We start from the raw sequence: 14,199 nt of genomic DNA on the forward strand, positions 1-14,199 counted from the left end.
GCTTCAGAATATTACAATTGTAGCAGAGTATATAGTAAATATATAATAATTTCACAAACTTTTAAAGGACACAGTAAATCAACTAACTACACATTTCATATGGTAACATTCAGATGAGAATTAGTTACCGAAATCAAAAACCCATTCAGCTTTCTAGTACTCTATGTAAAGAACTTCTACCAATATAATTTAATTTTTTGAACAATCATTCTGGGCATGCATATTATTCATTTTCATCATAAAAACTTTTTAAAAAATCAAATAATGTTTGATATAAGAACAAGGTCTGTGGGACTATAATAATAATTTGTCTCAAATATTTCTTGAAGTGTGATTTGTGAATTACTTGCATCAGAATCACTTCACTAAAATAAAGATTTCTGGCCCAAACTTCAAGCTGCTTAATGAAAATCTCTGGTATTTGGGACTCTAAAATTTCAATTTTAGCATTTTTTTCAGTTTGCTAATCATACTAATGTAGAACATAAATGAAATATAAAATGTCATAATTAAGACTTTTATACATATAGCTATAATGAAAGGGGAAGAATAAGATTAAGAAAACAATGCAGCAGTAAATAATCTTTTTTTTTTTTTTAATGCCAATAGCCTTAGAGAGAAGGGAAGAAGTCAAAAACAGTGTGAAATCTGTAAAGCTTTACCAGGCAGCTATTGACTTCAAGAAACTGCTAGGAGCCATAAAAAAAAGAATGAAATCTTGCCATTTGCAACAACATAGACAGTATAATGCTAAGTGAAATAAGTCAGTCAGAGCAACACAGATACCATATGATCTCACTCATGTGTGGTATTTAAGAAACAAAACAAATGAGCAAAGAAAAAAAGAGAGGAGACAAACCAAGAAACAGACTCTTAATGACAGAGAACAAACTGATGGTTACCAGAGGGCAGGTTGGTGGGACGATGGGAGAAATAGAGGATGGGCATTTAACAGTACATTTATCATGATGGGAAAAAAAATAAAATGATAAAAAAAAAACCCTGCCCGACACAATATCTTTATATGATGATGGAAAAAAAGAAGGATAAAAGATAGTTTAAATAAATAAGTCTCTCTCTACCTCTTTCTCTCTTTCTGTATCCGTGTTCCAACAATACCTAGTTAAAATTCACCGAAGTATTTAAAAAGTTAAATAATTCAGACTGTCATAGTGATAAACATATAAGAAAAAAAAGATGATTTTTATTATCCTAAGGTTAAGGATAGTAAGAAATACCCTATAGAATAAGTGTAAAAGGAATGACATAGAGGTGTTTGTGCTGGTAAGAAATAAAAAGGGGGGGGGGGTTGCTGAGTGGCTCAGTCAGTTAAACATCCAAATCTTGGTTTCCGCAAAGACCATAATATCATGCCTTGTGAGATAGGGCCTCGTGCTGGGCTCTGCACTCAGCAGGAGTCTGCTTGGATATTCCCTCCCTCTGCACCACAAAATTGTCTGAGGATGACTAGCAGGAAGCAGTGGATTGCACCAGTACAGATTAAAAATGACCAGGGCATGGACTGTGGATTTTGTTTGAGGAATAATGAAAAAGAGACAGATGCCAGGGATATAATAGTCAGCATGATAATGCAAATGATTCAGTGAGGAATTGGACAGGAAATTTTGATGATCTTCAGACATTCTGATTCCTAAATGCCCTGCCATTAATGGCTTTGACCATTGTAGTCTACTCAGAGTATGAAGATTTATGAATTCCTATAAAGATGGTAAAAATACTTGGTCTTAAATCAACCACTGGAAGAAGAACTCATGGAGCAGCAAATGCCTTAAGTAGTCATTTTGTAAAGTAGTAAGGTAGGCAACAAGAATAATGATTTCTATTTGATTTAATATCTCAAAAGAGATTATTTTTTAAAACTATAACAAATGTAGAACAGTGGAACATATTTTATCTTTGGCCATAAAACATTGCTTTATAAGGAGTATAGGGAAAATTGCAAGGTGATCATCAGCCGATTAAGATGTGTAACTGTTAAAATTAATTATTTCTCCCGCACAGTCGTTGAGAGTTATTTCCAGTATGTAATAAGTAAAATATTCCCTGAAGATTAAGAATTTAAATGTGGTTCCACAGTTTAAAAGAAGAGAGCTTTATTACCATGAGCAGGTGATTTCTTTTATCCATCATAAATACTGGGTTCCAAGCTATGGATAAAATAGATACTCGGTACTGTTAACAAATACCACCTGTCCTACCTAAATAATTCCAGAGTTTGGAATTAAGAATCACACTATCCTTATCTTCTTTGTTTAAATATCTCTCTTTCCTCTTCTGGAGTTATAAAGCCGTATTTTTCATAACTTCCTAAAGTACTCAGGATACATGATGTTCATGTCAGAACATAATCTGGTCAATTAGCATTTAATCCTCCCAACTCTGAGCAGTTCCATTTTTTGACTTCTCAGCATCTCAGTGTAATGATGAGCCCAGAGGTTCTTATCTCTAGTAATAACATAATAAAGTGTATCTCAGGTCATTCCTCTTATTTAAAATGAGCCCTGATTTAGGTGTCTTTTGGTTTGGTTTGGTTTGTTTATCAAAGTAGGTAATGTAAAGAGCCAATTTTTATATTTTAATCAGTAATTCAATATGCCAGCACAAAAATAGCCTTCTATACATAAGCACTATAATAAAATTATTAAGCAATTATTGTTTTTTTTTCCCCATTGGAATATGTAAAACATCCTCAGGAAGATTTGACAAACGTAAAGCTATATATAAAAAAAAAGAATTTTGCAATGATGAGAATTCACTCCAACAACATATTTACTAGATCATCCTAAACACCTTATTTTTGAATTATCGATGGACTGTGTCAAGAATTAGAAACTGTAAAGAATTGGAACAATTTTCTAGATCATTCATCTGCAAAACCACAACTGAGGGAAAATTGTTTTTAAAAATCAGTGATTTTATCCATTGTCCACTTTATTATAATTATGTGAAAATGTGCTCATTCCATTACCTCACTTCAGGAATGTAGACAGAGTCACTGACCTGGTCTTAAAATTTATTTATCTATTTTAGTGATTTATTGCATTATGGTATATAGTAAATGTGTATAGGAAATACATATGTAAGCTTTTTATAAAGAATCTAAACAAAAAGGTAAGACGATGCATAAATGATGCCCTAATAATATATTAATTTTCATTTAAACCATAATCCATACTCATACTTTTACAATATCATTATTAATCAAATACCTATATTCTTGAATTATAACATTATTGTCAATTATGCTGACATTAATATATGCTTTAATGAAATAAATTTTTGTTTTCATGATTTGAGTTTTTCAGTAATGATGATTTTATAAGATTTTGCCCATGTGTTAGGAGAGCCAACACTGTCCTCACGAGTATCCCAGATAATTCACATGGCATCACCAAAGCCTAGTTCCAACAACAGCTTCAGCTATCTGAATTGGCTATGACAGAACTGGCAGAAACCTAGAAATTGCAGTTATTTAGTTTGGCCACCATGCCCAGAGAAATCTATTTGGAATGGTTCTGGAAGCTGTTCTTTTATTGTGTGCAACTATTCTTAATATGGTGGCATTTGACAATCATTTTAAATAAGAACTGAAGCCAATTAAATGGTCTCTCTGTGGATTTCCTCTGACAGATGCACAGAGGCATCTTGTGTTAGCCAATAGGCATTATTTAAACATAGCTAAAACCATTCCAGCATTTATTTTGATGTATCCAGCTAATTATATGGCTGAGATTTATGTTTAAATAAAAGATTTTAATCAGATCTATTGTTTTCATCCTCTGCTAGACTTCTCATCATAGTGTCATGGTACCTACATGGGGAAGACAACTTCTCCCACTAAAAACTTGGGCACATTGTCTTGATTCCATAGGAATAAAAGTATGATTTTAAATGGGAATTGACTGCATTTCCCTATCTGTGATTAGAAGAGTAAAAATTCTGCAGCTCGATGAGACAGATGACCATTTGCTGTTCAATGGTTAATTACACCTTGGACATAGAGCAAGACAGGGGGAAAAATCCCAGAAACTTAATAAGGATGGATTTGCTTGACAGGCAAACTCAGTTTTTATCATGGCTACTTATAATTTTCAGTACTTCTTAATTCCCAAGTCTTAATTAAGATTTCAGTTTTGCTATAAAATAAGCTAAATTTAAGATTTAACATAGGATAAGGAAAATTACTATAAACCTAAATTTTAAAAAAGTATTTCAACAAGTGAAGTCCAGTTGAAGTTACCCTCAGCATACTGGTAATACACAGAACATTGGCAGAACTCTCTACCTAATATTTATGAATCTGTGATGGCTGGCTTCTCCATTTCATTTGGTTGAAGTACTACATTAGCAGATTTGTGAGTTTTGTTATGAACCCAATTTTTCTTTCTTCTTTTTTTTTCTTTTTTATTTTTCTAGATGCTCCACCAACTGGTCAGGTACACAATGTGAGAGACCAGCCCCAAAGAGCAGCAAGTCTGATCATATTAACACAAGTAAGTAACTCAGGTGAACAGCTTGGGTGTTCTATATGGTACAGAAATGATTTTTTATGCCATTACTAGGGGACTTGAGTCTTGGAAAATCTCCTTTGTAGAATTTTGCAGGAAATGCACTGCAATCCAGGTGTTTTAGAAAAGCTGGAGCACTGAGCTCACCTGGTGACAGGATCCAGCATTCACGTGCTCTTTCAGGCAGCAAGAGTTCAAACTCTGGCAGTTTTCAGAATGCACATCTGCAAACCTAGCATAACCTTTTCTGGGGAAATGTACATCAGCTACCAAGACTGCAAATATCACAATGGATATGAGAATGCTCCAGGAAAAAAATGTTTTAATTAGAGCAAAGTGTATTTTCTTAAATTGCATTTCAGTATGTTGTTGTAAAGCAGACTTGACTGTTAGTCTTAAAGAAAAGTATATTAACAAGCAAATCTTAATAAGAATCATGGTTGATTTATTGCTTCTTTGTCTTCAAAGTATTGGTTTTGAAGTGTATTAAAATATAGCTCAAAGATTTTGCAAATCTTTTTTTGTGCAGCTGTAGTCTTAGGACAGGTCACTGATAGGAAAGTCCATCTACATCATCATTGTGTGTCTATGCGTATATTTTTAACAAGTTTAAAGGATTTTATAAAGATTTTCAAAATGAAAGTCAAAAATAAAGTTTCCCAATTCACACATATTGTCATTAATATTATTATGAATGGAGAACTTTTGAAGTATGTAATATCTATCAAGTGGGTAAATATATCCTTGAAGAAGAAAAATAATATCACTGATGGATAACTGTTTACCTTAGCAATTTTCCTCTAGTCCATCACTGCTGGTGAAAAAAATTTTCATGAAAACAAAAAAACATACTATGGAGTTTGTGAAAAAGGAAAGGCATTCTCGAAGTCAAAATATGCAATTTTTTGTACCCTACATACCGGATCTCAGTGTTTGCTGATCTACTTGTTTGTTGCTCCTGCCCAAATAGTTTCTCTGTCACTGCTTAAGATCCTTCAAGCAACACTGTCCAAAGTCCCACCATTTAGAGATTAATTTGGGCCAATAAGCATGAGAGTTTTGAAAAATGGCAAATAGATCTAGAGTAAATAGCCTAGATGTGCAGAGATGAGATGAGTAATCTTTGATCATAGAGTGTTTGGGGCTTACCCTGGAATTTGTGTGTTGTCCTTAGGGAAGGAAAGGGAAAAGGCCTTAGGAAAACTATGCGCACATTATTGTAGGAATAGAGCACTAGGATTTGAGGAATTGGTTCATAAAAGTTAGTAGAAGAGGCAAAATATACCTTGCCTAATTTGATATTGCAAAAGGAGACGAAGAAAAAAACAAAACAAAACAAAACTTCTTATTCTCTCTTCCCAGGATCTAGGGCTCATATCCACACTACCTATAATTGTTCTGGAGGCACACTAATTTACATATGATTTTGTGAACCAGTTCCAAACTCAACAGTCATTAATAGCATTGTTTTTAAATGAAAAATGCATTTCAGGTTACCAACCTATAGAACACACTGAATTTATAAGTTGACAATTGTGGAGACTTAGCCTTTTATTTTGGTGATGTCTCCATTATCTAAGATAAATGAGATATATAGCTTTTTAAAGAGTCAAAAACAATTTTAAGTATTGATAAACTCCGTGAAAAAACAAAGTAGCACATCAATTGAATTTTCAAATATTATGTAAGTTCCACTCTCAAGGGAAAGTTTGGTGTTTGGAAATGGTTTGGGGGACGGGAACAACAGATGTTTTTATTGGAGGGTGGTGTCTCCAATTATTTGCAGGGGCAAAAAGCTCCATTATAAGGCAAATGCCTCTAATTACATACAGCAGTTCTAAAATAAAGACTATCAAACAGAAGAGTTGCAAGTATTTGTAACCTTTTTCCCAAAGATTCTGATGTCCTTCCTCCCATCACTGATTTAAAGTCATTAAGTTTAATGGAAGTATCGATGCACACTGAAAGGGCTATTAGCTATGTAAATGTCAAATTTTCTTAAATTTGAGCAAAGTTGACCACATAATGACACTATTAAAAGGCACTTATCATCAGACATTTATGCTTAGAGCAACTTGCCTCAATAACTCTGGAAGAAGGAAAAAAGGTAGTTAAACTAATCCTACCTAAGGTAAAGCCCAGTAGTTTTGAATGGTTGTCAAATGTTCCCCAAACTTGGAGAGAAGTCATCTGCCCAGTGAGAAAGATAGATACTTTAGCAATGTTCAGATCTGCATTTCCATTAACAGTGAAGCATTCCTTGATCATCAGACCTTGGAATAATAAAGAATACACTGCTTCTGTTGGCCTGACTACTGTCAGCTGGCATGGAGATTTACCTTTCTTTTTTTTTTTTTTAAATTTATTTATTTGACAGAGAGAGACACAGCGAGAGAGGGAACACAAGCAGGGGGAGTGGGAGAGGGAGAAGCAGGCTTCCCGATGAGCAGGGAGCCCGATGCAGGGCTCGATCCCAGGACTCCGGGACCATGACCTGAGCCGAAGGCAGACGCCCAATGACTGAGCCACCCAGGCACCCCTTTACCTTTCTAATTGATGCACAACTTTCTTAATCATCTCTGAGTACTCATACTGATGTTTTCTGGTCGTTGCTGTTTAAAGTATTCAAGAGATCAGCCTGTGGAATTAAACAGATCTATTATCCTAGCATGTTCTCTGAGGTTCCACTTAAAAAAAGCTAGTCTGACTCTTCTGAAGTTATTTTGAACAGTTTTAAATTAAATATGATAAAATATTCCTTGGGTACTTCTATTTAAATTTTACCTAAAGTTCTAAGGGAGTGAATGCTCAATGTTTGAATTATGCTGTTCATATTTGCTAAAATTAAAGAAGATAAGAATATACTCAGCATTTGTGAGGCAGTAATATTGAGATGCTGTATTTTAGTACAGTGACAACAGAGATGTGATATCTGTTAGGGAGTTGTTTCCTCTTCTATTTTGCCCTTATCTCTTTTATGCCATCTTGTTTTAAAATAGAAAAAAAAAACTAATTATGTGATACCAAGGAACCAAAAATTTGCAAATATGGAGAGATAACTGAAACATGCAACAAAATAATGCTTTTGTCCTAATTCTCCCAAAGCAAATATTTATCAAGCCTCAACTAAGTGTCAAGTACTGAATGAGATCCCAGAGACAAGTCAGTGAGTGAGACAGTGCCTCTTGTTTGAAGCTGAGGTTCTAGAAGGGTAAACAGCAATAAAGCAAGGAAGCAAACAAATGAGTAAACGTGCAGATTTATAAAATAACTAAGTTTTGATTGGTTCTGTGAAGTAGGCAAAAAAAACAAAAAGAAGCAAAAATAGAGAATAGCAGGTGAGAACTGAGGTCAGGAGTGATTTCTCTGAGTGATGATACAGAAGCTGAGATTTGAAGGATTAGAAAGAGGCTGAGGGTATTTCAAACACAAGGGACAGCAGGTACAAAAACGCTGGAACAGGAAAGAGTTCGAGATGCTCAAGGTCTTGAAAGGCCAGTGTGCTGGCATCAGGGGACAAGAGGGAGAGTGACACAAAGTGAGGATATTTTCTTGATGACTTTTAAAATTACAGTTCATCACAATGCTTAAGAGAAAACATCCTAATCACAAAAACATATCTACATTCACGTTTATGCATATATGTGAACATGAATTTAAGAGCAGAATACATAGCAACATATCAAAAGAGATTCATTGTAATGGCATGTTTAATATTTATATTTTTCCACTATAAATTCAACCAATAAACAAAAGGTCCTCTTCCTCTGACTTCCATGACACTGAATTTTTCTGGTTCCCTTCTTACCTCTTGAAGCAACTTTCTTCTTTGTGAGATATGTTTTCCCTGTCTCTTCTGGGCAACGCATTCTCCACTTACACTATACACACTCTTCATGGTGGTCCATAATTCTTGACCTCACTTACCGACTCTATGTTGATTACCCCTACATTTCTATTCTGATCCTGGTTTGTCTCCTGAGTTTGAGACATAGATCCCATTGCACAATTGCTATATCCATATCTATATCTATGGCAATGTCTGTATCATCTGTATTCCATGGGAAGCTCAAGTTCAGCATGTCCCAAAATGATCTTACCACCTTCCCCTACTCAAGCATAGTGCTATGGCAATATATATTTTTAAGTATTTAATAAACATGTATGTTATACTTTCTACATGATAAACAATCCTATTTACATTACTATGAGGTCATATTAATGATGACTCTCATTTTATGGATGTGTGAACTGAGACAAAGATAATTAATTTGCCCAAGGATACGTTGCTAGTAAGCTGAGGTTTGGACAAAGACAGCCTGGCTCCACAGTCTATAATCTCAACTGCTGAGCTTTCCTGCCTCTCCCAGGGGAAGGGTGTCTTCAACCTAACAATTTGATAACACAGTCCCTTCTAACAGAAAAGTATTGTGTAATGAGGCTTCAGAACAATGTTGCAAAGAAAGGCTTGGATTTTATGTGACAAGTTTATCAAGATGTCAAGATATCCTCTCCATCTTTAGTAAGTACAGAACGTGCTTTTTTAAATATCAGTTTAGGGGCACCTGGGTGGCTCAGTCGGTTAAGCGTCTTCCTTTGGCTCAGGTCATGATCCCAGGTCCTGGGATTGAGCCTAGCATCGGGCTCCTTGCTCAGCGGGAAGCCTGCTTCTCCCTCTGCCTGCTGCTTCCCCTGCTTGTGCTCACTCTCTCTCTCTGTCAAATAATAAATAAAATCTTTTTAAAAAATCAGTTTAAACAATCCACCAATAAGTTAAAGCTAAAAAAAAATCACCTGCAGTAACCTTTGATTGATATATGTTAAAATATATTTACTGCTATATATTCTACTTATTTTGATAAATATCTGTCTTCTAATTCTTTTAAAAATATATGTTGTTACCAATTGTTCCATTTGATATAAAAATTTTATAAAATCCAATTTTAAAAACTTGCCCAATTGCCACCTGCATTATTTATTGGCTATCCTAAGCATTATTGCAGTTACCTTAATTGGTTATATAAACAATTTAGAAGTCTAGGCTCTTAAAGTGCTGCAATGTAAGGAACTGGAATTGCCATTACAGATGGGAGAAAGAAAAAGATGGAGATTGGTAAGTTTTTTAGCATGTATACATAACAGCATTTCTACCTTATATAAGAATAAAAGAAACTGTATAGAACAAATAAAATCTTTTTTTTTAAATAATATACAATTGGCAGTGAAGGGAAAGTAACTATATACCCTAAGACCAGAACTGGTATTTTATATCTATCAATTTACCACAAATTTTAGGGGAAAAAAGAAAAATAATGAAGTAGGGGTATTTATAAAGTCATGATCAGTCAGTTGAAGTCATAGTTTATGAAGAGACCAAGCTGTTCACTGGTATTTAAAAATTTGTGAATAAATGTTAATTACTATCCAAGGTGCCAAATTCTCTACTTTCTTTAATTACTAATAAATTACACATTCATATAAAGTTCACTTTCCCCAAACCAAGAAGGTAATATAATATCAAACTCGCTAAGTTGTAGAGTCCTGGTAAAAACACGAAATAATAGAATGAGCTTTACATTTTAGAAACTGACTAAATAAGGCAAGTCCCTTTTTTTTTTCTTGCATGGAAAAGGTAGTTATTTGGTTATTTTAAAGAAATGATTTTTAAAGTTCCAAATTAGAAGATTATTTTATACATGATATTTCCTTAATAAAGCCTTTTTGGTATTTTGGTAAGCAATCTCCAGTATGGACTATGTCACACAGATATCTTCTGTCTAGAGTTGTCAAAACTGATCTGTATTACTATTTTGTAACCCTTAGGAGCTGCTTATTATGCTAAATATTACCATTCATTTCTACCACAGTATTTTTACATGCATGTGTATTTGCAGAGGAAAGTTTATATACTTACTAATTCCTAATATTTCATTCTTGAGCCATTCAAGATCCCCACAAAAAATTTCAATTAGTTTTGAGGTTCACTTGCTTTAGTTTTTCGCTGACTCAACGGAATCAACCAGACGCTTATTCTAAAGGGACAAAAGTCTTTGTGTCATAGGCACTAGATATTTATCTGTTGGAAAAGTTAACGTTAGGGACTTGATAGAACTACTTAATACTCTCTTGTTATTAAGCAACCTTCTCAGTTCTCTTCCTGCATGACATAACTGTAGGTGTATTCTCCTGTGGATCACATTACCAGCAAAGGGGTATTCTCTCCTTCCTCTGCGGGGGCCGGGGGGAGGTGGTGGAATGGATGCTCTTATTGCCAAGGCAGAAATACAGGTTCTCCTCCATTTTGTTTCTCCCCTATGCTCAGATGCATAAAAACTAAGACCCAGGGCGCCTGGGTGGCTCAGTTGGTTAAGCGACTGCCTTCGGCTCAGGTCATGATCCTGGAGTCCCGGGATCGAGTCCCGCATCAGGCTCCCTGCTCTGCAGGGAGTCTGCTTCTCCCTCTGACCCTCCTCCCTCTCATGCTCTCTGTCTCTCATTCTCTCTGTCTCAAATAAATAAATAAAATCTTTAATAAAAAAAAAAAAAAACTAAGACCCAGTTTCTCTGACCACTCTTGGAGATCTCTTCCATAGATCTTCTATTCCATTTTGAAGATAAGTGATACAACCTAAGATAATTTTTGTAAATACATGGAAAAATGTGAAAATGGACATTTATAATATAAGCCAAACCCTCAGGTTTATTTTGCTGAAATTATTCTGGAATGGAACTTAAGAAAGAGAATCCCCTTTGCCTCCCCACCCCCCTATTCTGTTGAACCAAATTAATAGCCCTGTGTAGTAGGTCTCCTTGTCTCTGTTTTATTGGTGAGGAGCATGAGCCTCAAGTTTGAAATAACCTATCCAAGGGCTCATTCTAAGTAAGTCGTGGAAGTGATATTCAGGCTCTGTCTATCTGAATCCAACTCTGATGTCCTTCTATTTGACCAGGCTGCATTTGCCACAATTACTCACTGACAGAGAATATTTATAGCTAAAGGAACAAAAGTAAAGGTGGGATTGTAGCCAGTGGAACTATGTAAATGTGTGTTCAGTCACCATTGATTTACAATAAGTTACCAACATGTACTTACTTACATCATTGCAAGTATATGTGTATAGTGAGAATCAGACTCAGACTGACAAAGAAATCAGCATTTCTAACCTCAAGGTATTTAACTGCAACACATAAATGAAAGATATCTAAAGAAACATTTCCAGCAGATCAAGTATTTAATAGGAGAGTGATTTTTCAGTAACAGAGTTATGAACTAAGAATATAGACATTTGGCCTGAGCCTTACTTTTCATTACATCAGTGGTCAAATGATTTGGTATAGTAAAGTATTCAGTTATATCACTCTTTAAATCACTTTATTTATGTGTTCACCTATTCATGCATTTCTTTTTCAGGAAGCATCGCTATCATTGTGCCGCTAGTCCTCCTGGTGACTTTGATAACCACCTTAGTAATTGGTTTAGTGCTTTGTAAAAGAAAAAGAAGGTAAGATTCAATGGTTTAGACAAAAGGTCGGTAAATAAATTACATACAGTGTTACAAAAACGTAGTGTTTTTCCTTTTAATTTTTTTAATTCTTAAAAACATGATTTAGTTATTCCAGCTGCAAAATCTTGTTTTCGAACTATTTTATCCTTCTATTTCATTTTAAAGTGAGTATAATTCAGAACTCTTGTCTCCCTTGTTATGTTGATGGAATGGCTCCATTTATATATTCTAACAAAACTAACAAGGGCACATATTAATTAAAATTTCAGTAGAATTTTACATTTTTGGTAGTTTTTCCATGAAACAGCAAGAGTCTCTGAAGTGCACCCTATTATCTTAATGTGTAAGATTAGTAATATCAGTACAATGATACTGAATATGTATTATGTATCACAACTTGTGCATTTCATTCACAAATTCTGCATTGGTTTATGTTATATATTCCTGGAAGTGTGATTTTTCGATTTATGTGAATATGCAGTTATAGAGATCTGGAAGGAGTAGGTTGTCTGTAGGGTTATTATCTGGAACCAAGTGTCTGTGAGTCAGTTTTTTAAAAAAGGATGACTTGGGGATTGAAAACAATCTATTTCAGGGGTGCCTGGGTGGCTCAGTTGGTTAAGCATCTGCCTTCAGCTCAGGGCATGATCCTGGGGTCCTGGGATTGAGTCCCTGCTCAGTGGGAAGCCTGCTTCTCCCTCTCACTCTGCCCCTCCCCCCGCCTCTGCTCTCTCTCTCTCTCTTTCTGTCAAATAAATAAATTAAACAAAAAAAAAGAAAACAATTTATTTCAAAGATTCTTTATCACTACTTTTTAGTCATAGTTTTCAGAAATAAAGGGTAAAAGTTAATTTAAGAAATAACGAATTAGTGAATATTCAGTTTCAACTAACGTATCAGCTATTTAAGAGGAATATATTCCAAGTGCATTTTTTGCTGTCAAATCTAAGTAATTTGGGGAAATAACTAACTTATCACATTAAGACTTTTTTGGTTCTTCCATGACTTGATAAATATTTATTTTTAATGCACTTTTATTTATGAACTCTGAGTTATGTTAAAATAAGTCAGTAAACCTATAAATATGATAGCTTTATGTATCATGATTGGAATATTGAGACAGTTTACACTTACATTAATGTTCACATATTCTAGGACAAAAACTATTAGAAGACAGCCTATTATCAACGGAGGAATCAATGTAGAAATTGGGAATCCATCTTATAACATGTATGAGGTGGATCATGATCACAACGATGGAGGTCTTTTAGATCCTGGTTTTATGATAGATACAACAAAGGTAATATGTTTTAAGATGATGGACAGTAAGCACTAACATTCCTGAGTCATTTATCTGTAATATAGTCCTGAATTTTATCAGCATTTCTTTTATCTGAAGTTACAGTGAAGAACTTTAGGATGCATTAAATGTTATAGTCTCTTTTAAAAAAAAAAATAAAATTATGGCTTGCATTCACCTGAAGCATGAAGTTAAGATAACATGTTTTGGAAAATACATATGTATTCATTCATTGAGTTTATAAACATGTATAGTTTACTAAAATAATGTTTTACTCAAATGTGTTGAGATGTTGGCATATCTAAATATACAGCCTAGCATAAAAATACTGTCTGATTTATTTTTTAATAATAAAAAGAGTGCAGTACTTCATTGTCAAAATAAGTATTTTATTTCCAGTAGTGTTTCATTGATTCAGCTAAGCTGTGCCCTTGGATTTGTTTGTAATCAAATTACTTTTGAAAAATATTTTTCTACTATAATAGCCTTCCTATCGATTTGAGTCACGTTGTTGATACACACAGCCTAAAAATCTAACATTTTTGGTAAAGTTTCTATTCTTATCATTGTATGCTCAGGTTAGCAGCTTTTAAGAGAAATAGATAAATGATACAATTATCCAGATAAAGTAAACTTGCAAAGATTCACTACACTGTATTATCTTCATATTTTGTATGGTAATGATAGACTATTCTACTGTGAGTTAAGAACATCAATTTGCTATTACGGAATGATTTTTCTTAGCTTACTCATTCATTTATTGAATAGCTAATTTATTTTCTGATATACTAAAGATGCTTTGTCCAAAATGCACCTTTACATTGTAAATAATCACCATCTATGTCCAAATGGGTTTGCGCTCATA

General features: G+C 34.2%; 1 protein-coding gene across 1 annotated transcript in view; it reads left to right on the forward strand.

The window, feature by feature from the left end:
- LRP1B (LDL receptor related protein 1B) overlaps window positions 1-14,199 on the forward strand; it is a 1,719,891-nt gene that overhangs the window by 1,700,758 nt on the left and 4,934 nt on the right. Inside the window, exons 80-82 of the mRNA XM_081815486.1 lie at window positions 4,438-4,514; window positions 11,941-12,031; window positions 13,190-13,334. Coding sequence (XP_081671612.1) covers window positions 4,438-4,514; window positions 11,941-12,031; window positions 13,190-13,334 — 313 coding nt within the window. The remainder of the gene's footprint in view (window positions 1-4,437; window positions 4,515-11,940; window positions 12,032-13,189; window positions 13,335-14,199) is intronic.

Source organism: Leptonychotes weddellii, chromosome 3 (assembly GCF_054177405.1).
Source record: "Leptonychotes weddellii isolate Sample4059 chromosome 3, ASM5417740v2, whole genome shotgun sequence".
Lineage (NCBI taxonomy): Eukaryota > Metazoa > Chordata > Mammalia > Carnivora > Phocidae > Leptonychotes > Leptonychotes weddellii.